This window comes from Pristiophorus japonicus, chromosome 1 (assembly GCF_044704955.1).
Source record: "Pristiophorus japonicus isolate sPriJap1 chromosome 1, sPriJap1.hap1, whole genome shotgun sequence".
Taxonomy (NCBI): Eukaryota; Metazoa; Chordata; class Chondrichthyes; family Pristiophoridae; genus Pristiophorus; species Pristiophorus japonicus.
Window position 1 is genome coordinate 62847234 of NC_091977.1, and position 26054 is coordinate 62873287.

Here is a 26054-nt window from a genome sequence, read left to right on the forward strand (position 1 = left end):
ACCCAAAGTGAAGGAAGAGCATCCAGGAGGGCGCTGAGCACCTTGAGTCTTGTCGCTGAGATCATACAGAAATCAAGCACAGACAGCGGAAGGAGCGTGCAGCAAACCAAGCTCCCCACCCACCCTTTCCTTCAACCACTGTCTACCCCAACTCGTACAGAGACTGTAATTCCCGTATTGGACTGTACAGTCACCTGAGAACTCACTTTTAGTCTTCTTCGATTTTGAGGGATTGCCTATGAAGATTATAACAGTGACTACACTTCAAAAGTACTCCACTGGCTGTGATAAAAACAGAAAATGCTGGAAAGCTTAGCAGGTCAGGCAGCATCTGTGGAGAGGAAGCAGATTTAATGTACAACAATTGTACATCCCTGTCTGGCGTAAAAATAAAAAAGGGAAGGTGGCTCAACCGTGGCTATCAAGGGAAATCAGGGATAGTATTAAAGCCAAGGAAGTGGTATACAAATTGGCCAGAAATAGCAGCGAACCCAGGGACTGGGAGAAATTTAGAACTCAGTAGAGGAGGACAAAGGGTTTGATTAGGGCAGGGAAAATAGAGTACGAGAGGAAGCTTGCAGGGAACATTAAAATGGACTGCAAAAGCTTCTATAGATATGTAAAGAGAAAAAGGTTAGTAAAGACAAACATAGGTCCCCTGCAGTCAGAATCAGGGGAAGTCATAACTGGGAACAAAGAAATGGCAGACCAATTGAACAACTACTTTGGTTCGGTATTCACTAAGGAGCACACAAACAACCTTCCGGATATAAAAGGGGTCAGAGGGTCTAGTAAGAAGGAGGAACTGAGGGAAATCTTTATTCGTCGGGAAATTGTGTTGGGGAAATTGATGGGATTGAAGGCCAATAAATCCCCAAGGTCTGATGGTCTGCATCCCAGAGTACTTAAGGAGGTGGCCTTGGAAATAGCGGATGCATTGACAGTCATTTTCCAATATTCCATAGACTCAGGATCAGTTCCTATGGAGTGGAGGATAGCCAATGTAACCCCACTTTTTAAAAAAGGAGGGAAAGAGAAAACAGGGAATTATAGACCGGTCAGCCTGACATCATAGTGGGTTAAATGATGGAATCAATTATTAAGGATGTCATAGCAGCGCATTTGGAAAGAGGTGACATGATAGGTCCAAGTCAGCATGGATTTGTGAACAGAGAGACAGACTATTATCTGAATGGTGACAGATTAGGAAAAGGGGAGGTGCAACGAGACCTGGGTGTCATGGTACATCAGTCATTGAAGGTTGGCATGCAGGTACAGCAGGCGGTTAAGAAAGCAAATGGGATGTTGGCCTTCATAGCGAGGGGATTTGAGTACAGGGGCAGGGAGGTGTTACTACAGTTGTACAGGGCCTTGGTGAGGCCACACCTGGAGTATTGTGTACAGTTTTGGTCTCCTAACTTGAGGAAGGACATTCTTACTATTGAGGGAGTGCAGCGAAGGTTCATCAGACTGATTCCCAGGATGGCGGGACTGACATATCAAGAATGGCTGGATCAACTGGGCTTGTATTCACTGGAGTTCAGAAGAATGAGAGGGGATCTCATAGAAACGTTTAAAATCTGACGGGTTTAGACAGGTTAGAAGTAGGAAGAATGTTCCCAATGTTGGGGACGTCCAGAACCAGGGGTCACAGTCTAAGGATAAGGGGTAAGCCATTTAGGACCGAGATGAGGAGAAACTTCTTCACCCAGAGAGTGATGAACCTGTGGAATTCTCTACCACAGAAAGTTGTTGAGGCCAATTCACTAAATATATTCAAAAAGGAGTTAGAAGTAGTCCTTACTACTAGGGGGATCAAGGGGTATGGCGAGAAAGCAGGAATGGGGTACTGAAGTTGCATGTTCAGCCATGAACTCATTGAATCGTGGTGCAGGCTCGAAGGGCCGAATGTCCTACTCCTGCACCTATTTTCTATGTTTCTATGTTTCTACGTTTTGGGTCGATGACACTTTGTCAGAACTGGAGAGTGTTCGAAAAGAACAGATTCTTAACAAGCACTGAAAGGGTTTGGGGAAAAATGTAGTAAACTGTATTCGCTGCTCATGATGTGGTCTCCTCTACATTGGGGAGACCAATGTAGATTGGGTGACCGCTTTGCGGACCACCTCTGTTCAGTCCGCAAGTGTGACCCTGAGTTTCCAGTCGCCTGTCACTTTAATTCTCCACTGCATTCCTACTCTGACCTCTCCATCCTCGGTCTCCTACATTGTTCCAACAAATCTCAACGCAAGCTCGAGGAACAGCACCTCATCTTTCGTTTAGGCACTTTACAGCCTTCTGGACTCAAAATCGGGTTCAAAAAATTCAGAGCGTAACTGCTGCCAATCTTTGCCTCCATTCTACCGCCACCCCCCTCCCCCCCCTCAGAGCCTGTTTCTTTACTTCTTTTTTTCTCCTTGTCTTTAATGGCATAGGCAGTCTCACGAAATCGACTTGCTTCCACTCTAAAAGTGAGTTCTTAGGTGCCTGTACAGTCCAATATGGGAATTACAGTCTCTGTCACAGGTGGGACAGACAGTGGTTGAAGGAAAGGGTGGGTGGGAAGTCAGGTTTGCCGCACGCTTGGTTTCTGCATGCTCTCGGCGATGAGACTCTAGGTGCTCAGCGCCCGCCCAGATGCTCTTCCTCCACTTAGGGCAGTCTTTGGGCAGGGACTCCCAGTTGTTGGTGGAGATGTTGCTTTTCTGAAGGAGGCTTTGAGGGTGTCCTTGAAACGTTTCCTCTGCCCACCTGGGGCTTGCTTGCTGTGTAGGAATTCCGAATAGAGCGCTTGCTTTGGGAGTCTCGTGTCTGGCATACGAACAATGTGGCCTGCCCCACTGAGCTGGTTGAGTGTGGTCAGTGCTTTGATGCTGGGGATGTTGGCCTGATCGAGGATACCAACGTTGGTGTGTCTGTCCTCCCAGGGGATTTGAAGAATCTTGCAGAGACATCGTTGTTGGTACTTCTCCAGCGATTTGAGGTGTCTATTGTATATGGTCCTCGTCTATGAGCCATACAGGAGGGCGGGCATCACTGCAGCCTTGTAGACCATGAGCTTGGTGCCAGATCTGAGGTCCTGATCTTCGCAAACTGCGCTGGCACACTGGAGGTGGTGTTGAATCTCGTCGTCGATGTCTGCCCTTGCTGATAATAGGCTCCCAAGGTATGGAAAGTGGTCTCATTGTCCAGGGCTGCACCGTGGATCTTGATGACTGGGGGGCTGTGCTGTGTGGTGGGGTCAGTTTGGTGGAGGACCTTTGTCTTACCGACGTTTAGTGTAAGGCCCATGCTTTCATTTGCCTCAGTGAAGATGTTGACTATGACTTGGAGTTCAGTCTCTGTATGTGCACAGACACAAGCGTTGTCCATGTACTGTAGCGACGACAGAGGATGGGACGTTCTTGGATCTGGCCTGGAGACGAAGAAGGTTGAACAGGTTCCCACTGGTTCTGTAGTTTAGTTCCACTCCAGTGGGGAGCTTGTTGAGTGTGAGGTGGAGCATTGCAGTGAGGAAGATCAAGAAGAGGGTTGGCGCAATGATGCAGCCCTGTTTGACCCCGGTCCGGACGTGGATTGGGTCTGTGTTGTGTCCGTTGGTCAGGATCATGGCTTACACGTCGTCGTGGAACAGGCGGAGGATGGCGATAAACTTTTGGGGGCAGCCGAAATGGAGGAGGATGCTCCATATTCCCTCGTGGTTAACAGTGTCAAAGGCCTTTGTAAGGTCAAAGAAGGCCATGTACAAGGGTTGATGTTGTTCCCTGCATTTCTCTTGCAGTTGTCGCGCTATAATGATCATGTCCGTTGTGCCCCGTAGTGGACGGAATCCGCACTGTGAGTCCGGGAGGAGCTCCTCAGCCACAGGGAGAAGACAGTTGACGAAGATTCTAGCAATGACCAGATAACAGGGAGATTCCTCTGTAGTTGCCGCAGTCGGACTTGTCCCCTTTTTTAAAGATGGTCATGATTGCTGCATCTCTGAGATCTCCCGGCATGCTCTCCTCCTTCCAGGTGAGAGAGATGAGGTCATGCATTTGAGCCAATAGTGCCTCTCCGCCATACTTTAGTGCCTCAGCGGGGATTCCATCCGCTCCTGTTGCCTTATTGTTCTTGAGCTGACGGATGGCCTTTTTTACCTCGTGCAGTGCTGGGGTTTTGCTGAGATGGTGGCGGGTAGCATGCTGCAGGACACTCGAGTCAAAGGCAGAGTCTCGGTTAAGGAGATCTTCGAAATGCTCCTTCCAGCAGGTCCTGACTTGTCATTATCCCGCCATTCACATCCTACTTCGACCAATGTTTTTCTAACTTCTGGCATTACCATTTGAATTTGGGCCATCATCCCTTTTGTCTCTCTAATCTCTCCTGTCTTCCACCCTATCACAAAGTTCTCTGTTGTGTCTTTCTTCCCTTCCCCTATTCAGTGCTCGTTAAGAATCTGTTCTTTCCGAACACGCTCCAGTTCTGACGAAGGTTCGACACGAAACGTTAACTCTGCTTTCTCTCCACAGATGCTGCCTGACTGGCTGAGATTTCCAGCATTTTCTGTTTTCATTCCAGACTCCAGCATCCACAGTGTTTTGCTTTTCGTTTTGGCTGTGAAACGCTTTGGGACGTCCAGAGATCGTGAAAAGCCCTCTATAAATGAAAGTCTTTCATTGCAGTACTGCGACCTGGAATATAACGAGGTGTTAGTGCGCTGCTTTGACTGCATCCTTTATATTGAAACACTGTATCGCCTCAGGAACTGCAGGCGGCTGCAGCTGCGCCCCCTGGCGGTCACACACGGGGCAGCGCTTCCTGACAGTGGCCCGGGTTCTGAGTGAGCGGGGGCTGATGAGACCCGCGCGTTGATTGGCTGAGTGAGCCTGTGACGTGTCAGGGGCCGGGAGTGGAAGTTGCGCTGTCAATCAGGAACGAGGAGCGAGGAGGAAGGGAGAGGAGTTTGCCATGTAGGCACTGGCCGGCTGTGCATCCAGCCGTCCTCCATAAGCACGGCGGAGCTGCTCACTTTATCCCAGCTCCATGAATTGCAGCAGGTAAGTGAGAAAGGCAGAGTTTCTCGGCCACAGTCAGCGCCGCAGCACAGATTGAGGATGTTACAGTCTGTAAGTGCGTTCACGGAAGTTGCTGTTCATTATTTTATTTGTGTGTCTTGGGTGGGGAAAGCTTGCAGGTTATTTGTAGAAGTTAGAACTGGATGCATTTTGCATTGTGCAGCTACACAAGGCAGTGGTTACTTTCCAAACTTTTAAATAATTTTAAAAATAATTAAATATATATATATTAGGTGATGGTTGGATCCCTGCAGTCTTTTTGCTAAAACATACGGCTCAATATCTGAGGCTCTGGTGGGTGGGCGGGCGGGGGAGGGGGGGAAGGAACCCTCTTTACGGAAACTACCCCCTCCACTGTCCCCGAACACTTGGCCCAGCAAATGCTGGGCACCCGTTCGGACTTGGGTTTATAGAAAAGGGGTTGCTCAATACAGTGAGGGAGAGTTTGCACCGGGCCGGTGGAGCAGTGTTTTTATTTTTGAGGTTCGCTGCAGATTGTTGGAGTGGAGCTGGGGGAAAGTGCTGCCAAAGTGGGAGACGGGGTTGGGTTACTTAACGTATAAAATGATTACTGTTTACACTAAGACTTTGTGCTGCTCAGCAGAGAAATTGCTAGGCTTTGAAATAACTCGTGTTCCTTCTTGAAACTTGCCTTGCAACATCTGTGCACTATTCTAAATATATAATCAATTGCGTAGAACATATTAAAATAAGGAATTGTAGCTTCTTGATCAAACTAAGAGCCAAGGATGAAACCGGGAGGGTTTTGTATTGAGATGTATTTATTTTATGAATCAGGAGCGGGGATCGGTAGTTCTGGCTTCCTGTACATTTCAATGCTAATTTCAGCAGCTGGTGTGACACTCGTCAGCTCGGTGCCTGTCGGTTCCATTCTGCCTCCCACACTGGTTGTGGAAAGGGATCTTGTCGATCGTGCTTGAAGACTGAGATGGTGATGCAGGGTTGTACTCGCCAATTCTCTGGTGATTTTTGTGGGGCGACAGCTAACTTTTTTTTGCACAGTTTCCGTGTGGTTGTATCCATTGTCGATTATAGGACAGAATTTGGTTACGACTTAGTTTAAAACACCCTGGAGACTGAGTGTTTTCGGATCCAATATACTGCTAAGTCTACTTAAAAATATTTCATTTTCTGTAATGAAATGACTTGCATTTCTAAAGCTCTTGACCGATGCATACTTGACCTCGAAATTCCTTTGTAATTTTGTATAAATGTGTTCTGCTTTCGATAGTACCGTGTAATTTTCAGGCTTTTGAGTTTGAGTTACCTACAAAGAAAAACATCTCTATGGTAGAATTCTAAAGAGCGAATTTTCATTTTATATAGCACCTTTCACATCCTCTGGACGTCCCAAAGTGCTTCAGACAATGAAGTACTTCTGAAGTGTAATCACTGTTCTAATGTAGGAAACGTGGCAGCCGATTTGGCGCACAACAAGCTCCCACAAACAGCAATGAGATAAATGACCAGATCATCTGTTTAAGTGATGGGGTCGAGGGATAAATATTGGCCAGCACGCCAGGGAGAACTCGTCTGTTCTTTTTCGAAAGAATGCCATGGAATCTTTTACGTCCACTTATAAAGGAGTGGGAGGACTCGGTTTAATGTCATCTGAGATGGTAGCACCTCCGACAGTGCAGCACTCTCCCGTATTGCACTGGAGTGTCAGTCTGGATTATGTGCTCAAATCTCTGGAGTGGTACTTAAGCCTGTGATCTTCTGACTTTCAGGCATGTATGCTACTGCTAAGCCATAGCTGATACCTTAAGAACATTGTCTGTCTAGCACTCATCAATCTAGCCTGCAAAGTGCCTTTGAAAATGATGACGCAGAAGGAGGCCTTTTGGCCCATTGTGTCCGTGCCGGTCGAAAAAGAGCTACCCAGCCTAATCCCACCTTCCAGCACTAGGTCTGTAGCCCTGTAGGTCACGGCTCTTTAAGTACACATCCAAGTACTTTTAAAATGTGATGAGGGTTTCTGCCTCTACCACCCTTTCAGGCAGAGAGTTCCAGACTCTCACCACCCTCTGGGTGAAGCAATGTTTCCTCAGCTCCCTTCTAATCCTTCTACCAACTACTTTAAATCTATGTCACCTGGTTATTGACCTCTCTGCTAAGGGAAACAGGTCCTTACTATCTACTCTATCTAGGCCCTTCATAATTTTATACACCTCAATTAAATCTCCCCTCAGCCTCCTCTGTTCCAAAGAAAGCAACCCCATACTATCCAATTGTTCCTCCCATAGATAAAATTTTCCAGTCCTGGCGACATCCTCATAAATCTTTTCTGCACCCTCTCTAGTGCAATCACATCTTGCCTGTAATGTGGTGACCAGAACTGTACACAGTACTTTAACTGTGGCCTAACTAGTGTTTTATGCAGTTCAAATGGGAACCTGTTCAATCTTCGCTGCCTCCAGGCTCGATTCAAGGCCATCCCATCCTCTGTTTTCGAACTACAGTACACGGATGACGCTTGCGTCTGCGTACACTCAGAGGCCGATTTCCAAGCCGTCGTCAACACCTTCACCAAGGTGTACGAAAGAATGGGCCTTACACTAAACATCAGTAAGACAAAGGTCCTCCACCACCTGACCCCACCACACAACACTGCCCCCCCCCCCCTCCCCCGGGGTCATCAAAATCCATGGTGCAGCCTTAGACAATGTGGACCATTTTCCATACCTCGGGAGCCTACTATCAGCAAGGGTAGACATCGATGACGAGGTCCAACACCGCCTCCAGTGTGCCAGCACAGTCTTCAGTCGCCTGAGGAAGAGTGTTTGAAGACCAGGACCTTAAATCTGGCACCAAGCCTGAGACAAAAGATAACTCCTTATTCTGAATGCTCTGATATCCAAAAATGTGCATTTTGTAGGGTCCTTTGTTACTCCTGGTTTTCTTGCAGACTTGTAGTCTCTGGGGTATCGATGTCTTTGTCAGTATGCATAACCAAGTTTTGTCCTTGATCGCAGGGATTGCTTTTAATGGATGATGAGTCACCAGTTGCCTCAAGCTGGTGCCTTGTACCCTCCCAGGTAGTCCAACAGTTTTTACTTTAAAACAGTTTGTTTGTGGCCTCTTCCTGTGCCTTGTTCCAAGAAAAATAGGTGTATCTTGCGCTCCCTCCTTTTAATATCTCTTATAATAAACTCAGAGACATTACTCTGGGTGGTGTCTTCTTTCCCATGAGTGTTTTGGGTGATTGCAGCCTTCAGTCAAATCTCCCCATTACATTTCTTTTTACACACAAAACCCAATGTTTCACAAAACCCAGTGTTTCTTACAACAAAAGCATTAATCTGACATCGGTTTATACCTTTTTACAAACACTTTAATAAATCTCTTCAGATTCCCTTCCCTCATCCTTTTCTTTAATTGACAGGACAAGTAGATACAACACTATTATCAACTGTACAATTACAAATGAGTGTGATACGATTCAAACCCAGGGGGAGGATTTCAATGTTGAGTCCCAGATCCCAACGTGGAGAGGCCATCATTTCCTAGATTTCTCCCCTTTATCATTCTCCTGGTGTAACGTGTAATAATGTTTGTGGGACAGCTCGATGTTCTTTAATAGTTCAGTCAAATATTCGGATAACGGTTCGATATCTTATCCAAAACGCGATATGTATTCCTGGAGGTTCAGTAAAGTACTGTTGACTGTGATACTTATGTGTTTGTGGTCTGAAATAGGAATTATCCTTTCTTGTGCTACTTGTGTCTCTACCTGGGGTTTGAAACAAAAGGTAGAATCTTTCACTGGGCACCAAGTGTCCTGGTGTATTCTATACCGACTTTCGCTGGTGGTGAGTGTGTCCCGTTTCCCTTGTACGCAACTTGTGGTGGAACATGGTCGTGAGCCGCCACTTCCATGACACAGCTTATAGGCTGCCCGTCCTCGTACTTGAACCCACATACCGGTCAAAAGGGTTCAAATAATAGGGGCACAATATCATGTATGTACCTCCTCTCTGGCATCCCTCCAGACAAGCGCCGGTTATTGAGTCTCCCAATTTTACCACATACTGCGGGGTTTTATGATGCTTCATATGTACCCCATTCCAAATTACCCCAATGCTTTCCACCCGGTATACCCGTATGGTTCGTTGTGACTGATCCAACACCGGAGCCCCATTATAGATTGTTTATTCTGACCACAGTTGACTGGGACTGGATACGCTTCGGATGCTGACCGTAGATGGCACGAATTCAGGAGGTTGTTATAGACATTCCATGCTTTTAGATGCTTGTTACTGACGGTACGTGGCCTTGTTTTAAATCCTCGAAATTACTGCTTTCTCATTTTTAACAACCGCGCTCTATTAACGACACACACGTCATTCTGAGCAGCATGATCTGACGCGTTTCTACCCTCCTTGATTAAAGCATTGATGGTCTGAGCGTATTTTTCCACCTCCGCTATCATCTCTTTCAAATGAATTCTCATTGCCTGGTCCTCCTGTAGTTTGTTACCCTCTATGTCACTACCCTCCTCTAGTATTTTCTTTAACTGGTCCTTTAAGGTATTTACTTGGACTTGCAACTGCACGTTGTCCACACTATTTATCAGTGATGTCCCAGTATTAAATGCTGTAGCTATATCACTCATTAGCCCCCTTTTCCGTCTTGGTTTGTATGCTTCCCCCTGATTCTCGTCCCCGTAATTCTTTTGATAGAATTGTTTGAACATTTCCTTGAGCAATCACACAGCACTGTCCCATCAAAGTTCAAGTTCGATAACATTTTGAGGTCATTTCCATATTAAAGGACCTCTCTCGGTAATCTTGCACCATCAGCAGTCCTGCTTAAAAGAAAAGAAAAAGAACATCCATTGTGACTTTCCTGCCAATCCAATAGGTTAATTCATCAATTCTGATCCCCTTTTTGTTACTGAGGGAAACATCCACTCAAATTCCAAAATTAAAATTTTCTTTAAAATATTACAAATGCTCAGAATATTTACACTCAATGCTGCACAATGTGTTGCTTTCTGAAGTCTGGTGCCGAGAGTTACCTTTTTTTTTGTATTTTAAAAGTTCGACAAACACACAACAATTTATATCATTTGGGGCTGGAAACCTAAATTAAATAGATACTGTGACATGAATAAGAAATGTATAGTAGTTGTGCATGGGTTAAGTTTGATAATGAAGGACTTTTTATTGTGTATAGTAATTAAGCTTGCTTTTACTTAATCTGCGCGCACATTTTTAACACAGCCTATCAAAGGTACAACTGTCCAAACTAATGGATGCAAGTTTGGTGCTAACTTAATTTTTGTCACCAGCACTAATCACTTCATGAATTGATGCTATTACTTACAGTATGCATGTGGTGCAAAGACAGACATCTGCTTTTTAATACAGTTTTTAGAAAATCCCTAGAGATGTTGGGGGAGAAGGGAGCCTTGTGGATTTGCACGTTTCTGACCTCCTTGATGTTTCAGTGGCCCAGCGGATAACTGCAGTTTAAAATTAGTTTTTGTTTCAATTAGGCTGGCTGCCTAGATTTCTTTTTAGTTGGGGGATGGTAGGTTTCATAATGTGCATTAATTTCTAGAGGTTGATATTCCTTCTGTTTGCATGGGTGAGATTAAACAAATGTTTTGAATTGTATTTTAATTAAACTATAAATTACATTACCTTTGTTCTGGAACAGTATGTGCAGTCACATTGTCTAAGGTGTTTGTTTTTTACCCTACTCTGATTCTTAGACCTCGGAACTTATAGTGGGAAAAGAATGGCACAAAATTTAGGCTTGACCAGTATCAGTTTTATTACGCAACAAAAACTGATAAAACTACAGGACTAGACTTCTGAGAGAAATTGACATAAGACATAACTACAGCCAGGGCTGGTGATTGTATTTTAGGTTTGTGGTCATTGATTCTGTGATCTGGTGGTTCTTCTGTCTGTTCTCTGCAGTGCTGTTCCTTTCCTTCCATTGCTGCTTGCTTTTTCTTTCCTTCCGTGCCTGCTTGCTGTTTGTGTTCATATATTTATATCCATAGTATGAATAAGTTTCCTGCTGGGCCGGGATCCGATTATCGATGTGGTGATTTGTTCAACTGGCTGTGGTGATGAGTTTGAATGGCTACTAATTTGCACACTGAGTCGACCGTGCAAAAGATAGCTTCTTATTCTGAATGCTCTGTTATCCAAAAATGTGCACCTCGTAGGGTCCTTTGTACTCCTGGTTTTCTTGCAGACTTGTAGTCTCTGGGGTATCGATGTCTTTGTCTATATGCATAACCAAGTTTTGTCCTTGATCGCAGAGATTGCTTTTAATGGGTGATGAGTCACCAGTTGCCTCAAGCTGGCGCCTTGTACCCTCCCAGGTAATCCGACAGTTTTTACTTTAAAACAGTTTGTTTTTGGCCTCTTCTTGTGCCTTGTTCCAAGAAAAGTAGCTGTATCTTGCACTCCCTCCTTTTAATATCTCTTACAATAAAGTCAGAGACATTACTCTGGGTGGCATCTTCTTTTCTACAAATGTTTTGGGTGATTGCAGCCTTCAGTCAAATCTCCCCATTACATTTCTTTTTACACACAAAACCCAATGTTTTTACAATACAACAGTGTTTCTTACAACAAAACCATGTTTGACCTTAATCTGACTTCGGTTTATACCTTTTTTACAAACACTTCAGCCTGGGTTTACTTTAATAAATCTTCCAGATTCCCTTCCCTTGTCCTTTCTTTAATTGACAGGGCAAGCAGATACAACACTATTATCAACTGTAAAATTACTAATGAGTGTGATATGATTCAAACCTAGGGGATTTCAATATTGAGTCCCAGGGGCCATCATTTCCTCAATTTCTCCCCTTTAGCATTCTCCTGGTGTAATGTGTAATAATGTTTGTGGGACAGCTCTATGTTCTTTAATAGTTCGGGTAATAGCGGGATGTTGAATCCAGAGCGCGATATGTATTCCTGGAGGTTCGGTAAAGTACCATTGACTGTGATACTTGTGTTTGTGGTCTGAAATAGGAATTATCCTTTCTTGTGCTACTTGTGTCTCTACCTGGGGTTTGAAACAAAAGGTAGACCCCCTCACTGGGCACCAAGTGTCCTGGTGTATTCTATACCGACTTTCACTGGTGGTGACAGTGTGTCCCGTTTCCCTTGTATGCAACCTGTGGCGGAACATGGTCGTGAGCCGTCACTTCCATGACACAGCTTATAGGCTGCCCGTCCTCGTACTTGAACCCACGTGCCGGTTGAAAGGGTTCAGATGATGGGGGCACAATATCACGTATGTACCTCCTCTCTGGCATCCCTCCAGACTAGCGTCGGTTATTGAGTCTCCCAATTTTATCACATACTGCGGGGTTTTATGATGCTTTACATGTACCCCGTTCCAAATTACCCCAATGTTTTCCATCCGGTATACCGGTACGGGTCGTTATGACTGATCCAACACTGGTATTCAAAGCACTATCCCCATTATGGATTGTTTATTCTGACCACAGTTGACTGGGACTGGATACACTTTGGATGCTGACCATAGCAGGCACGAATTCAGGAGGTTGTTATAGACACCATGCTTTTAGATGCTTGTTACTGACCCATGACGGTACATGGCCTTGTTTTAAATCCTATAAATTACTGCGTCCTTCATTTTTAACAACCGTGCTCTATTAATCACACACACATCATTCTGAGCAGCATGATCTGACGCGTTTCTACCCTCCTTGATTAAAGCATTGATGTTCTGAGTATGTTTTTCCACCTCAGCTACCATCTCTTTCAAATGAATTCTCATTGCCTGGTCCTCCTGTAGTTTGTTACCCTCCATGTCATTACCCTCCTCTAGTATTTTCGTTAACTGGTCCCTTAAGTTATTCACTTGGACTATTGACCAGTGATGTCGCAGTATTAAATGCTGTAGCTACATCACTCATTAGCCCCCTTTTCTGCCTCAGTTTGAACGCTTCCCCCTGACTCCTTGTTCCCTCCCAGGTAGTCCAACAGTTTTTACTTTAAAACAGTTTGTGGCCTCTTCCTGTGTCTTGTTCCAAGAAAAATAGGTGTATCTTACAATTGCGCAGCAAAATTGCACATTAAAGCATGTGACTAAAGATTTGAGGTATGCGACGCTGCTCTGTAGATAGTTTTGAAGTGCAACACCTGAATCTGTAAAAAAATAAACTTGCTATTAATGTCATTACTGACTAATGTAGATCCCTTGCAGTCAGAATTGGGTAAATTCATAATGGGGAACAAGGAAATGGCAGACCAATTGAACAAATACTAATGGTTCTGTCTTCATTAAGGAAGACACGAAAAACCTCCCGAAAATACTAGGGGACCGAGGGTCTAGCGAGAAGGAGGAACTGAAGGAAATTCTTATTAGTTAGGAAATTGTGTTAGAGAAATTGATGGGATTGAAGGCCGATAAATCTCCAGGGCCTGATCATCTGCATCCCAGAGTACTTAAGGAAGTGGCCCTAGAAATTGTGGATGCATTGGTGGTCATTTTCCAACATTCTATAGACTTTGGATCAGTTCCTATGGATTGGAGGGTAGCTAATATAACCACACTTTTTTTAAAAAAAAAGGAGGAGGGAGAGGTAAAACGGAATTATAGACCGGTTAGCCGGACATCGATAGTGAGGAAAATGTTGGAATCAATTATTAAAGGTGAAATAGCAGCACATTTGAAAAGCAGTGACAGGATCAGTCCAAGTCAGCATGAATTTATGAAGGGAAAGTTATGCTTGACAAATCTCTTAGAATTTTTTGAGGATGTAACTAGTAGAGTGGACAAGGGAGAACCAGTGGATGTGGTGTATTTGGATTTTCAAAAGTCTTTTGACAAGGTCCCACACAAGAGATTGGTGTGCAAAATTAAAGCACATGATATTGTGGGTAATGTATTGACGTGGATAGAGAACTGGTTGGCAGACAGGAAGTAGGAATAAAAGGGTCCTTTTCAGAATGGCGGGCAGTGACTAGTGGAGTGCCGCAGGGCTCAGTGCTGGGACCCCAGCTCTTTACACTATATATTTAATGATTTAGACGAAGGAATTGAATGTAATATCTCCAAGTTTGCAGATGACACTAAGCTGGATGGCAGTGTGAGCTGTGAGGAGGATGCTAAGAGGCTGCAGGGTGACTTGGACAGGTTAGGTGAGTGGGCAAATGCATGGCAGATGCAGTATAATATAGATAAATGTGAGGTTATCCACTTTGGTGGCAAAAACAGGAAGGCAGAATATTATCTGAATGGTGACAGATTAGGAAAAGGAGAGGTGAAACGAGACCTGGCTGTCATGGTACATCAGTCATTGAAAGTTGGCATGCAGGTTCAGCAGGCGGTGAAGGCGGCAAATGGCATGTTGGCCTTCATAGCGAGAGGATTTGAGCATAGGAACAGGGAGGTCTTACTGCAGTTGTACAGGGCCTTGGTGAAGCCACACCTCAAATATTGTGTACAGTTTTGGTCTCCTAATCTGAGGAAGGACTTTCTTGCTATTGAGGGAGTGCAGCGAATGTTCACCAGACTGATTTCTGGGATGGCAGGACTGACATATGAAGAAAGACTGGATCGACTAAGCTTATATTCACTGGAATTTAGAAGAATGAGAGGGGATCTCCTAGAAACATATAAAATTCTGACTGGATTGGACAGGTTAGATGCAGGAAGAATGTTCCCGATGTTGGGGAAGCCCAGAACCAGGGGTCACAGTCTAAGGATAAGGGGTAAGCCATTTATGACCGTGATGAGGAGAAACTTCTTCACTCAGAGTTGTGAACCTGTGGAATTCTCTACCACAGAAAATTGAGACCAGTTTGTTAGATATATTCAAAAGGGAGTTAGATATGGCCCTTACGGCTAAAGGGATCAAGGGGTATGGAGAGAAAGCAGGAATGGGGTACTGAAGTTGCATAATCAGCCATTATCATATTGAATGGTGGTGCAGGCTCGAAGTCCGAATGGCCTACTCCTGCATCTATTTTTTGTGTTTCTATTAGTGGGTTCATCTCAAGGTCGTGTGGACCAGTCATGCCATTTGTTGTCAGGCACAGCTGAGAGTATTAGGTTTTGTTCCGAACTAATCTTTCGGGGTGGGGGCGGGGGGGATCTCTCTTTTGAATAATTATCTGGCTTTTAAGTCGGCACACAGCTGATTTATAGTACAAAGAGCTGTGGAATGCAACAACAACCACAACTTGTATTTATATAGCGCCGTTAATATAGTAAAGCATCCCAAGGAGCTTCACGGGAGCGATATCAAACAAGATTTGGCACCAAGCCACGTAAGGAGATATTTGGACAGGTGATCGGTCATAGAAGTTTACAGCACGGAAGGAGGCCATTTCTGCCCATCGTGTCCATGACGACCAACAAGTGGCTATCCAGCCTAATCCCACTTTCCAGCTCTAGGTCCGTAACCCTGCAGGTTACGGCACTTCAGGTGCACATCCAAGTACTTTTTAAATGTGGTGAGGGTTTCTGCCTCTACCACCCTTTCAGGCAGTGAGTTCTAGACCCCATATAATCCTCTGTGAAAAAATTTCCCTCAAATCCCCTCTAAACCTTCTCCTAATTACTTTAAATTTATGCCCCCTGGTTGTTGACCCCTTTCTATCTGCTATATCTAGGCCCATCAATATTATACACCTCAATGGGGTCTCCCCTCATCCTCCTCTGTTCCAATGTAAACAAATCCAGCCTATCCAATCTGTCCTCATAGCTTAGATTCTCCACGTCCGGCAACGTCCTCGTAAATCTCCTCTGTACCCTCTCCAGTGCAATCTCATCATTCCTGTAATGCGGTGACCAGAACTGCACACAGTACTCCAGCTGTGGCCTAACTAGTGTTTTATACAGTTCAAACACAACCACCCCCCACCCCCCCGGTTTTTTATTCTATGCCTCGGCTAATAAAGACAAGCATTCCGTATGCCTTCTCAACCACCTTATCTACCTGGCCTGCTGCTTTCAGGGATCTGAGGACACGCACTCTAAGGTCCTTTTGTTCCTCTACATTTCTCAGTATCCTACCATTTAATGTGTGTTCTCTGTCCTTGTTAGCCCTCCCAAAATGCATTACCTCACACTTCTCTGGATTAAATTCCATTTCTGTTCTGCCCACCTGACCAATTGATTGATATCTTCTTGCAGTCCGCAGCTTTCTTCTTCATTATCAACCACACAGCCGATTTTAGTATCCTCTGCAAACTTCTTAATCATACCGCTATGTTCAAGTCTTGATCAAGTCTAGTCAAAGAGGTAGGTTTTAAGGAGTGTCTTAAAGGAGGAAAGAGAGGTTTAGGGAGGGAATTCCAGAATTTGGGGGCAAGGGAGCTGAAGGTATGACCACTAATGGTGGAGCGATTAAAATTGGGCATGTGAAAGAGGCCAGAATTGGAGGAGCGCACAGATCTTGGAGAGTTGCCAGGCTGGAGTTTAGAGAGGTAGCGAGGGGCGAAGCTATGGGGGGAGATTTGTAAACCAGGATGAGAATTTTAAAATCAAGGCATTGCTGGACCGGGAGTCAATGTAGGTCAGAGAGCACAGTGATAATGGCTGAATGGGACTTGGTGTGAGTTAGGATACAGGCAGCAGAATTTTGAATGAGCTCAGGTTTATGGAAGGTGGGAGGCTGGCCAGGAGCACATTGGAATAGTCAACAAATAGAGGTAACAAAGGCATAGATGAGGGTTTAAGCAGCAGATGAGCTGAGGCAGGAGACGGGCAATGTTACGAAGGTGAAAGCAGGTGGTCTTGATGATGGAGCGGATATGTGATCGGAAGCTCACCTCAGCGGCAATGTATTGCACCAAAGTTTCAGCCTAAGCTAGTGGCCAGGAAGAGGGATGGAGTCGGTGGCTAGGGAACTGAATTTGTCGTGGGAACCAAAGACATTGGCTTCGGTCTTCCCAATATTTAGTTGCAAGAAATTTCTGCTGTTTCAGCACTGGATGTCAGCGAAGCAGCGTGACCCATCGGAGACCGTGGAGGGGTCGAGAGCTGGGCGAGTAAGATTTGCAATACTCCCAACTTGCCTGATCCTGTTTTGATTTCTGAAATTAGAAATTAAATTCTTCTGAGTGCATACTATACGCTGACACTTCAGGGCAGTTCTTCAGGAGTATTGCACTGTTGGAGATGCCGTCTTTTGGTTGAGACATTAAAAAAGGCCCCCAACTGTCTGTTCAGATTGATATCCCAATGTACGATTCAGAGAAGAGAATGGAGTTCTGGTGTCCTGGCCAACATCCTCTCAACAAACACCATCAGAGAAAAAGTAGTCTTAATGGGTCATTCACCTTATTTGCTGTTTGTAGGATCTTGTATTCACGTTGACTGCTGCAATTGCCGAATGGACTTTAAGCCAAATTGTTGATTGAGAACCACTTTGGGATGTCCTGAGAATATAAGATATTACATAAATGTAAGTTCACCCCCTCCCCCTTCCACCCACCGCCCCTCCCCCTTCCACCCACCGCCCCTCCCCCTTCCACCCACCGCCCCTCCCCCTTCCACCCACCGTCCCTCTCCCTAAAACCCGGTACAGAGTTTCTGATGCTGAACTTAAAGGTATTACTTTAAAGTATTAATTATACAGTAATTAACACATCTATTATGATGTTATGCTGCAATGTATATATTATTGGTGCCCATTGCCCTTTGGTACATTGTCCATGTGGCCACTACTTATTTCAAAGTCCTGACAGTTGGGTATGGAGGAAAGATGGTGATGCAATGGGAGGAGGAAGAATCACAGCTGAGCTTGCCCTTGTCCAACATCCATCCATTCGCACATCCTGCAGGGATGGCTTGATGGTGATGGCAAACCTTGGTAAGTTTCTCATTCTTAACCCCACAAGTGCTTCGGTCAGTTAGAGCAGTCTGACGAACACTCTGGCTGAGAAAACTAACTTTACACAAATATACAAACTTGCTATTGTTTGGTTCAGCTAGTCATTGGATGGATATTGCGAAAGAAAGAACGTGCATTTCTATAGCGCCTTTCATTACCTCATGACGTCTCAATGCGTTTTTCAGCAACTGAAGTACTTTTGAAGTGTAGTCATTGTTGTACTGAGAGAAACACGGCAGCTAATTTGCGCACAGCAAGGTCCCACAAACAACAATGTGCTCATGAGAAAATAATCTCTCTTTAGATGTTGGTTGAGGGATAAATATTGCCCAGGACACCATGGAGACCTCCCTTGCTCTTTGAATAGTACCATGAGGAATGTTCTGGGATCTTTTACATTCACCTGAAAGTGCAAACTTGTCTTAATGTCCCATCCAAAAGACGGCACCTCCGACATCATCATAGGCAGTCCCTCGAAGCGAGGGTGACTTGCTTCCATGTCAAAAAGGGAAGAGTTCACAGGTATTTCAATGAAGGACCTAATATTCCAGATCCTGGAGGGTGGAAGATGCCTGGGCGTGGATTTTTTTTAATGTGTGGTGGCCGTTGCACACCAGCCACCGCACGGGCTTGACAGAGCTAGGTCTTGGTCCAGTGGCAAGGTTTACCCAAGGCAAACTGGAGACCAGCTCTGCTCCATGGACCAAGGGTGCACACATATCGCAGTGTGAGCTGGCCCGTGCTGCCCCTGGACCCTCGCCTCTTCCGTGCCCCAGACTCGCGCCTCTCCTGGGCCTTGGTCACTTCCATCTACAAACTCTTCGCCACTCCTGCTGTGCCTGCCCACACTGCAATCAGCGACCTGGCTTCACAGCCGTCACCCTCCTGCAGCAGCACACGCTGCTCCCTGCAGTAGTATGTCGCCACACGCTGCTCCCTCTAATGGCCCCGGCCTGCTGATGGTCTTGCAGGCCGGGACCACGCCGATTTCCGGGCATTTCTCAGTGTCCGCAGCTCAGCCTCAATGTCCAAATGCCAGTCAGATTTATTGGTTGAGAGGAGCCACTGGGAGAATTGACTTAATATATAAGGTAAAAGAACGGATACAATGGAAAATGCTTAATCCTAGCATGTAGCACGGTTGAACCAACGACAATTTTTTGACATCAGGTCCCTGTTTACAACTTTGTGCTAGTAACTGGCTGAAATGTTGACAACACCCACTGCGTAACTACCATGCAAAGTGTTTGGTGATGGCATAGCCAGACGCCGGCTCTGTGGGTGAGAGTGTGCAGAAGTACGCAGGTTTCTATGGGTGAGTCCATTGGGTCACTTGTTGGAAGCTCAAGCACGCCATGAAATTCGCTTGCTATTGCATTGGATCATGTACGTGGCATTTATTTTTTTACTGTGCATTGTGATGTGCTGTCATCAGAGTGTAAGTGCCACACACAGGTTGTGCTTATTTAATTGCAGTATCTGAAAACAGTATGAGATTATCGCCTCAAAGTTGTCTGACACCACTTCTATTAAATTGAATGCAGGTTGCGGCGATTGTAGTTATTATGTATGTTTGCAAAGTCTAACCATTTTAAATTTATTATCCACTGCCACTGAAAACCATATCCTTGCCTCTAAACTGTTTTATCCTCCCCAATACTCTTGCCAGCTCTGCATCCTTCAAACCTCCCCCTCCTCCATAAATTCCAACTCCGCTGCCCCCATCCTGTCCTAGACTAAGCTCTGCTTGCCCATCACCCCATCCTTGCTGATCTACACTGGCTCCTCATTCTCCAAGTCCCTCCACCTTACATCTGTAACTTCCGTTGGTCCTCCAACTCTGATCTTCTGCATATCTTTTTCTTCTTCCCCTTCATTCCACCATTGTTGGCAGAGCCTTCAACCCCACTCGCCCTGCTCTCTGGAACTCCTTCCCTAAACCCCTCTGCCTTTTGAAAGCTTTCCTAAAACTCACATTTTCCATCATGCTTTTGGTCACCTCCTTGGCATCTGTGCCTTGGTGTCATTTTGTTCCCCTCTATAGAGCGCTGTTGGACCCTTCTCTGTTAAAGATGCTAGATAAATATATTACATGCTGTGGAAGGAAAGGATTAGCAGTGCATATTGTATTTGTGAAAGATTGCTGTGCCATCTGCCTTCTTATCTTGCAAAAGTTTGGGAGAAACTCCACTTCTTTTCTCATGGCTTAGGTGCAACAACTAACTCTTACCTTTTTCTTGTTTGTTTCCCTCTAGTATGCTTGAGATCTTGTCTCCTAGATCTACAATGCCAATTGACCTAGCTATGCAGCTATATCTTCCTCCTCCCTTCAATCAAGCGAGCTACACCAGAAAGAGAGCGTTGAAAGTAACCCAACCACTACGACCATGTATCCACCCTCACATCAGTGATGATACACCAGAAAATAAGCACAGAACCAAGGAGCAGAAACATGTTTCCTTTGCAGACAGTAAAGGCTTGCCCTTGACTGCAGTTAAGTTCTTTGATTTAAACGACCTAGATTTTTCCTTCAACGTTGATGAGCTGATCAGTAGCTTGATAGGCCTGAAGACCATAGACAAAGACAGCCTGCTCTTAGATTTTGCACAGCCGTCATCAGATTACCTAGATTTCAAGAATCGTCTGGAAACTGACTCAGTCTGCCTTGAAAGCTGCATGTTGCAGGAGAATACCATTATAGGGTCTGTCAAGGTGAAAAACATTGCATTCAAGAAGTCCTTGAAAGTGAGGATAACGCTTGACACTTGGAAACATTTTCAAGACCATGACTGCCGCTATATCCACGACCCTTATGGTGGCTCAGAGAGAGACACTTTTGCATTTGAAATTCGTTTGCCGGAATACATTGTCCCGCACGAAAGGATAGAGTTTGCCATCTGTTATGAAAGTGGTGGGAAGACCTATTGGGATAGTAACAAAGGGCAAAACTACAGGTTAATCCGATCGGAGCTGAAACACACTCCGGAGAATAGCAAAACAAATCAGTCGCTGGATGCTTTATTGACTGATTCTGACTGCATGCCAGAATATGGGATTGAGTTTGACCATTATGGTGGACTCCGGTGCTCCTATGGTTTGTTCCCCGAATGGCCCAGCTACGCTGGCTATGACAAGATGGGGCCTTACTATTGAGCAGGATTACTTGGGACTACATCGCTCCTGAATGTCTGGATAGTTTTTAATTTGTCTTTCAATGTATATCTGCTGGTTTATAGTAAGCCACGGGTATAGCAAAGTAACTGCTGGTTGCGAGCATCAACTTGGACTTTATCAACACCTCAGAATCTTGTTCTTTTTAACATTTATTAAATCCGGTTTGTCGGTGTGCAAGCTCATGTTGTAAACTGTAATTTGAAGTGCCCTCTGAGCATCACAAAAAGATCACTGCCTCTCCAAATATACCACATGCCCACATTCTGTACCTGGTGTTGCAGTTTAATTTTCCAGTACGTTTTGTAATTATTGAGGTGCATGTATCAATTCAAGGATAACCCTCAGTCAATTCTGAAATGTCTTTCCAACTCTGCCCAGTTGCACGAAATGATTTCAGGAAGCTCTCCTAATGTAGTAATCAACACTTGGAGTGGACTTGTGGTTAGGGTAGGGGAGGCACCATCTAAGAAACAGTGAGGGGCTGTGATGGAGGTCAGTCCCGAGCCTTTCTGGATGGATGATGATCTTTCTCAACTGTATTTTTCTTGTAAAGAATGCAACCTTTTTAAAACCGATTGCAGGTTTGATGTCTGAGCAAAGATCCTGGTATCAATTTTGTTGTAGCATAGAGGTTTATTTTTTTAAATTCAAACCACTGGCTCATAGTCGTGTTGATTTTGGCTAACAGACTTATTAGTACTCAGTGACTGGATCCAGCTTGATCAGGGGAAGGGAAGTGAACACTTTCATATTTATTGCATCCTATAGACATTTGACACTTTCACTGAAATGATTAGGTTAAGTTTTTCTTCTCACCATTAGTTTTCTCAACAAACTCGAATTCGATTTTAAAATACCCTGCACATTACAGACTAGGAGCTTGTATAGAGATGCTTTCTATTGACTGCTTCACTCGTTATTGAAGTCCCAATTAGTGGCTCGAAGATATTTAAGCTGAAGTTATATGTCCTCCCCTCTCGCCTGAGGATAGCATTTGCTTGGAAGATGTATCGGGCACCCGTGACTGTTTTCTCTATGCTGTGGATCAGCTACCATGCTTGTCCAAACTGAGGCTGTACAATACTGTCTGAAACTGAATCATTATGTGAGTGAGCAGCAATAAGCATCAACAATCAACTTGCCCTCTCGTCCTGAAGGCACTGTCGGCTGGGCCGCAGCTCCTCGGGCATTTGCAGCCCTCCAGTGTCCTGCCCAAGTAACCTATTTTGTCATGTGTAGTAGACAAGAATATTGGTTAAGCTCTTCCACTTGGGTGGGCATCAGAATTTGCTGAATCGTAGGAATGGTTAACTTGGGTAGATTGTAGTTTCTGTGCATGCACTCCCTCCATTTCTCTCCCCCGCCCCCAACCCAAGCTCTTAACAACTAGGACCAGCCACTAGCCTGGGAAATTCCTGGCCTTTGTTCAGTGCTGTACCAAGTGGTGCAGTCATGCATTGAGCCGTCTGGGAGTCCAAGCAAGTGCTTTTTAATCAAAGAAATGTGGAGATTTTTTTCCCATCTCTGTACTACTGTGTATAATGTGATTTTAGTGCAATTCATTGCAGTGATGACTTGTTGTAATTCTTGGTTTCCCATAAGGAAGACCATTTGAGCATGTATTGTCCATATACAATGTTATGTCAAATACAAGTGTTGACAGCATTTAAACCATTGTGCAGGTCACACATCAATACCAACCGAATAAGTCAAATTCTGATTTATTTTATACATGGCATTCCAGAAATTTGGCTGGTACTTTAGGGATTACATTCCATGAATCCGTCCCTCTTTTATTTTTCTCTGTTGCAACTACAAATCACTGGCTTTGGCTGTGAAGCACAGAAGGAGACAATTTTCCTGCCCCAGTGCTAGCTCTTCAACTGTGGATCTCTATTCTAACCCCATTTCCCTGCGATTCCCGCTCCCCCCAATCCTTTTATATTCTTCCTTTTCAAACACTTTAGTCAATTCCTCTTGAATAATCTTGTTTCTGTTCAGTAGATACTTGTAAAGCATTCCATGTTCTAATAACTTTCTGGGTGTGGAAAAAAACCTTCTAACTTTCCTTTTGTTCTCAGGGGTTTGTCATCAATCCATCAACCAGTGGCGACAATCTTTCATTATTTATCCTTTTGTAATTTTGAAGGCCTTGTAGTAAAATCTCCCAAGAAGATCAAGTCCTGTGAAATTTCTCCTCGAAACAAAAATCTGCAATATTGAACCTTCCAGTCCCATGGAAGATGGAGGTTGATCGATTTGTGTTGGGTAAGGGCTATGGAGCAAATGGGTGTTGAGGTGTAGGTCAGCCATGATCTAACTGAATGGCAGAGCAGGCCCAAGGGGCTGAAGGACCTCCTCCTGTTCCTATGGACAAATGTACTGAGTGGATGCTGTTCAAATCGACTGATCACTGACTGGTGTACTTTTTTGGCAAACCATATTCTGTGTTTGATGTGCTTTATACATTAAAGATTGACCTGGTTGTATCTTTGAGTCCAAGTCAACATTTGAGTCTTTCAACTGGCTAAAAATAAGCTTTTAAAGCTGGTCTATCCTATCTGAGCAAATTTAATAAAAAATAAGTTACTTCCACCTCCAATGGATAGAGAGCTGGGAGGAGATGATGGGTTCTTTTGTGAAAAATGGTAGAGTAGCACAAATGAAGCAAGGCTAGCTCGAGATTCCACCCCTGTCCCCGACTGTGTGGTCATCACTGGGAACAAATGGACTGATCTAAGGTGTCTAGTATTAGACATTTACTTGTAAAATGATGCAAATTATTTGTTCCCCATTCTATTTATTGATTCATCTTGTTCCAGGGCCTAACCTAACCCATAGACCAGGATTTTCAATTAAACTCAAATAAGGTCCTCTTCACCTCATCCTTTGATCCTCCATCCAGATGGGACATAAAGGAAGAATTTATACAATACTGTTGACATCCCAAAGGCCTTCACAACCAATGAATTTCCATTATCTCAATCCTATTTTTTTTTAAGCCAATAGATGTATCTCACTTTGCCACTCTCACTGGGGGACTGAAATTATTTTTTTGTGTATGTCTATTTTAGCAGGTGGTGAAAAAGAGGAAGCGAATATAATGTAAAGACAGAAAATTTCAGCACTCCTTACAGTGTCTGTAATTGTCCCTCTCTTTAGCTAGTTTTCTGTTCCTCTGGTACTCGTGTATTTCGCGCAACCTCTTTCTGTTGCTGTTCTCTGATATTCTGTCTTTCATGGTTCTTTCTCCATTCTTTTGGTGAGCTTGAGACCATCCTAACTTTTTATCCTTCTGTCCCAATGTTGTCTTCCAACACCTCATGTCTTTCAGTGCACACATTATGTTAGCCACTCCCATCCTTCCACTCCCCAGACCTCTGGAAACACCTGCTCAATACACTGTGTAAGGTGCTCTTCCACTTCCTTGACCTCAAAGATTTGCTTAGTGTGCACCTTGAAACTTGGTACGGTTGAGAAAATATATAAGGCCTATTATAAGTCTAATGACATTCAGTATAATTCCTCACCCCCCCCCCCATTTGTCTCTGAGATTCATGTGTGCTTTGAACATAGATTAGGCAGAGAAGCTTAAAAAGGGTTGAAAATTGGGGTTGAGAATTTTTTTTTTTTAAATGGCGAGACTAGAGTGTGCAGAGCTGATGTGTATATAAAATTATTTTGAGTTAAAATTGTACTTATTTTAGTTTGAAGTTAAAATGACAGTAGTAAAGCTATTCCTGATTGTTAAGTAACTGAATTGTTAGTTTTAGCATCACAAGAACAGGAACTGAAAAACCAGTTGGCCCATGGAAGCAGGAATTTTCCTTGTCCGTCTGTCACTTTAACAATGTATTTAGTTCTCATCCGGGTCGTAAAAGAGCATTGCCTTGCCCAACTTATACTGCAATTTTCTTTAGCTCTTCCTGTCAATTGTCTTCTTTAAACCAAGAGGACACGCCAAGGTCAAAGAGTGCTGGACATCACCAAGAATTTTGTTTTCTAACAAAAGCAGAAGTAAACCAGAAAATTGTGTTTGGCGATACCAAGCTTGGGTTTGGGGTTTTTAGAGACTTTAGGATTGTATGAGAAATAGAAGATTAAGGAGTTTAACTGTTGGGAGTTCCTGAACAAGTATGAGTTAGATGGTGAAGTGAGCAATTGAGGGCATGTAATTTAAAGGATATAATCACTAGAGCAGCTCCGTTGGGCGAGCTACATTGTCTGCATGCCCAACACAAGACTCCCAAAGCGCTCTACTCGGAACTCCTACACGGCAAGCGAGTCCCAGGTGGGCAGAGGAAACATTTCAAGGACACTCTCAAAGCCGCCTTGATAAAACGCAACATCCCCACCGACGCCTGGGAATCCCTAGCCAAAGACCGCCCTAAGTGGAGGAAGAGCATCCGGGAGGGCACTGAGCACCTAGAGTCTTGTCACCGAGAAGCAGAAAGCAAGCGCAGGCAGCGGAAGGAGCGTGCGTCAAGCCAAACTCCCCACCCACCCTTTCCCTCAACGACTGTCTGTCCCATCTTGTGACGGAGACTGTGGTTCCCGTATTGGACTGTTCAGTCACTAAGAACTCACTTTTAGAGTGGAAGCAAGTCTTCCTTGATTTCGAGGGGCTACCTATGATAATCTAAAGGAATTTCAGTGCCATTATTCAGCAATAAGGTGAGGTTATCGTTGATAGAATGGAAAGGAGTGGATTATGAGTGGACAGGGCCACTGATTTGGAGAAGGAACAGAGTGTGCGGATGGACAGGGGCCTGCGTTAATGGGGAGGGAGATGAGACATCAGCTGCAGCATAGATGGAAACTAGATAGCCACAAACATAGCTGGGGGTGTTAAGGTCATCGTCATAGGCAGTCCCTCGAATAGAGGATGACTTGCTTCCACGTCAAAAAGTTCACAGGTGTTTCAATGAAGGACCTAAAATTCCAGATCCCGAACTAAATCT

General features: G+C 44.5%; 1 protein-coding gene across 1 annotated transcript; it reads left to right on the forward strand.

Moving 5' to 3' along the window:
* Nucleotides 1-4922: 4922 nt before the first annotated feature.
* On the forward strand, nt 4923-23582 carry ppp1r3b (protein phosphatase 1, regulatory subunit 3B). The gene is made up of 2 exons (XM_070900399.1): nt 4923-5039; nt 20175-23582. Exons 1-2 carry the CDS (start codon nt 5026-5028, stop codon nt 21070-21072), a joined length of 912 nt encoding a protein of 303 aa, XP_070756500.1. The 5' UTR covers nt 4923-5025; the 3' UTR covers nt 21073-23582.
* The last annotated feature ends 2472 nt before the right edge of the window (nt 23583-26054 follow it).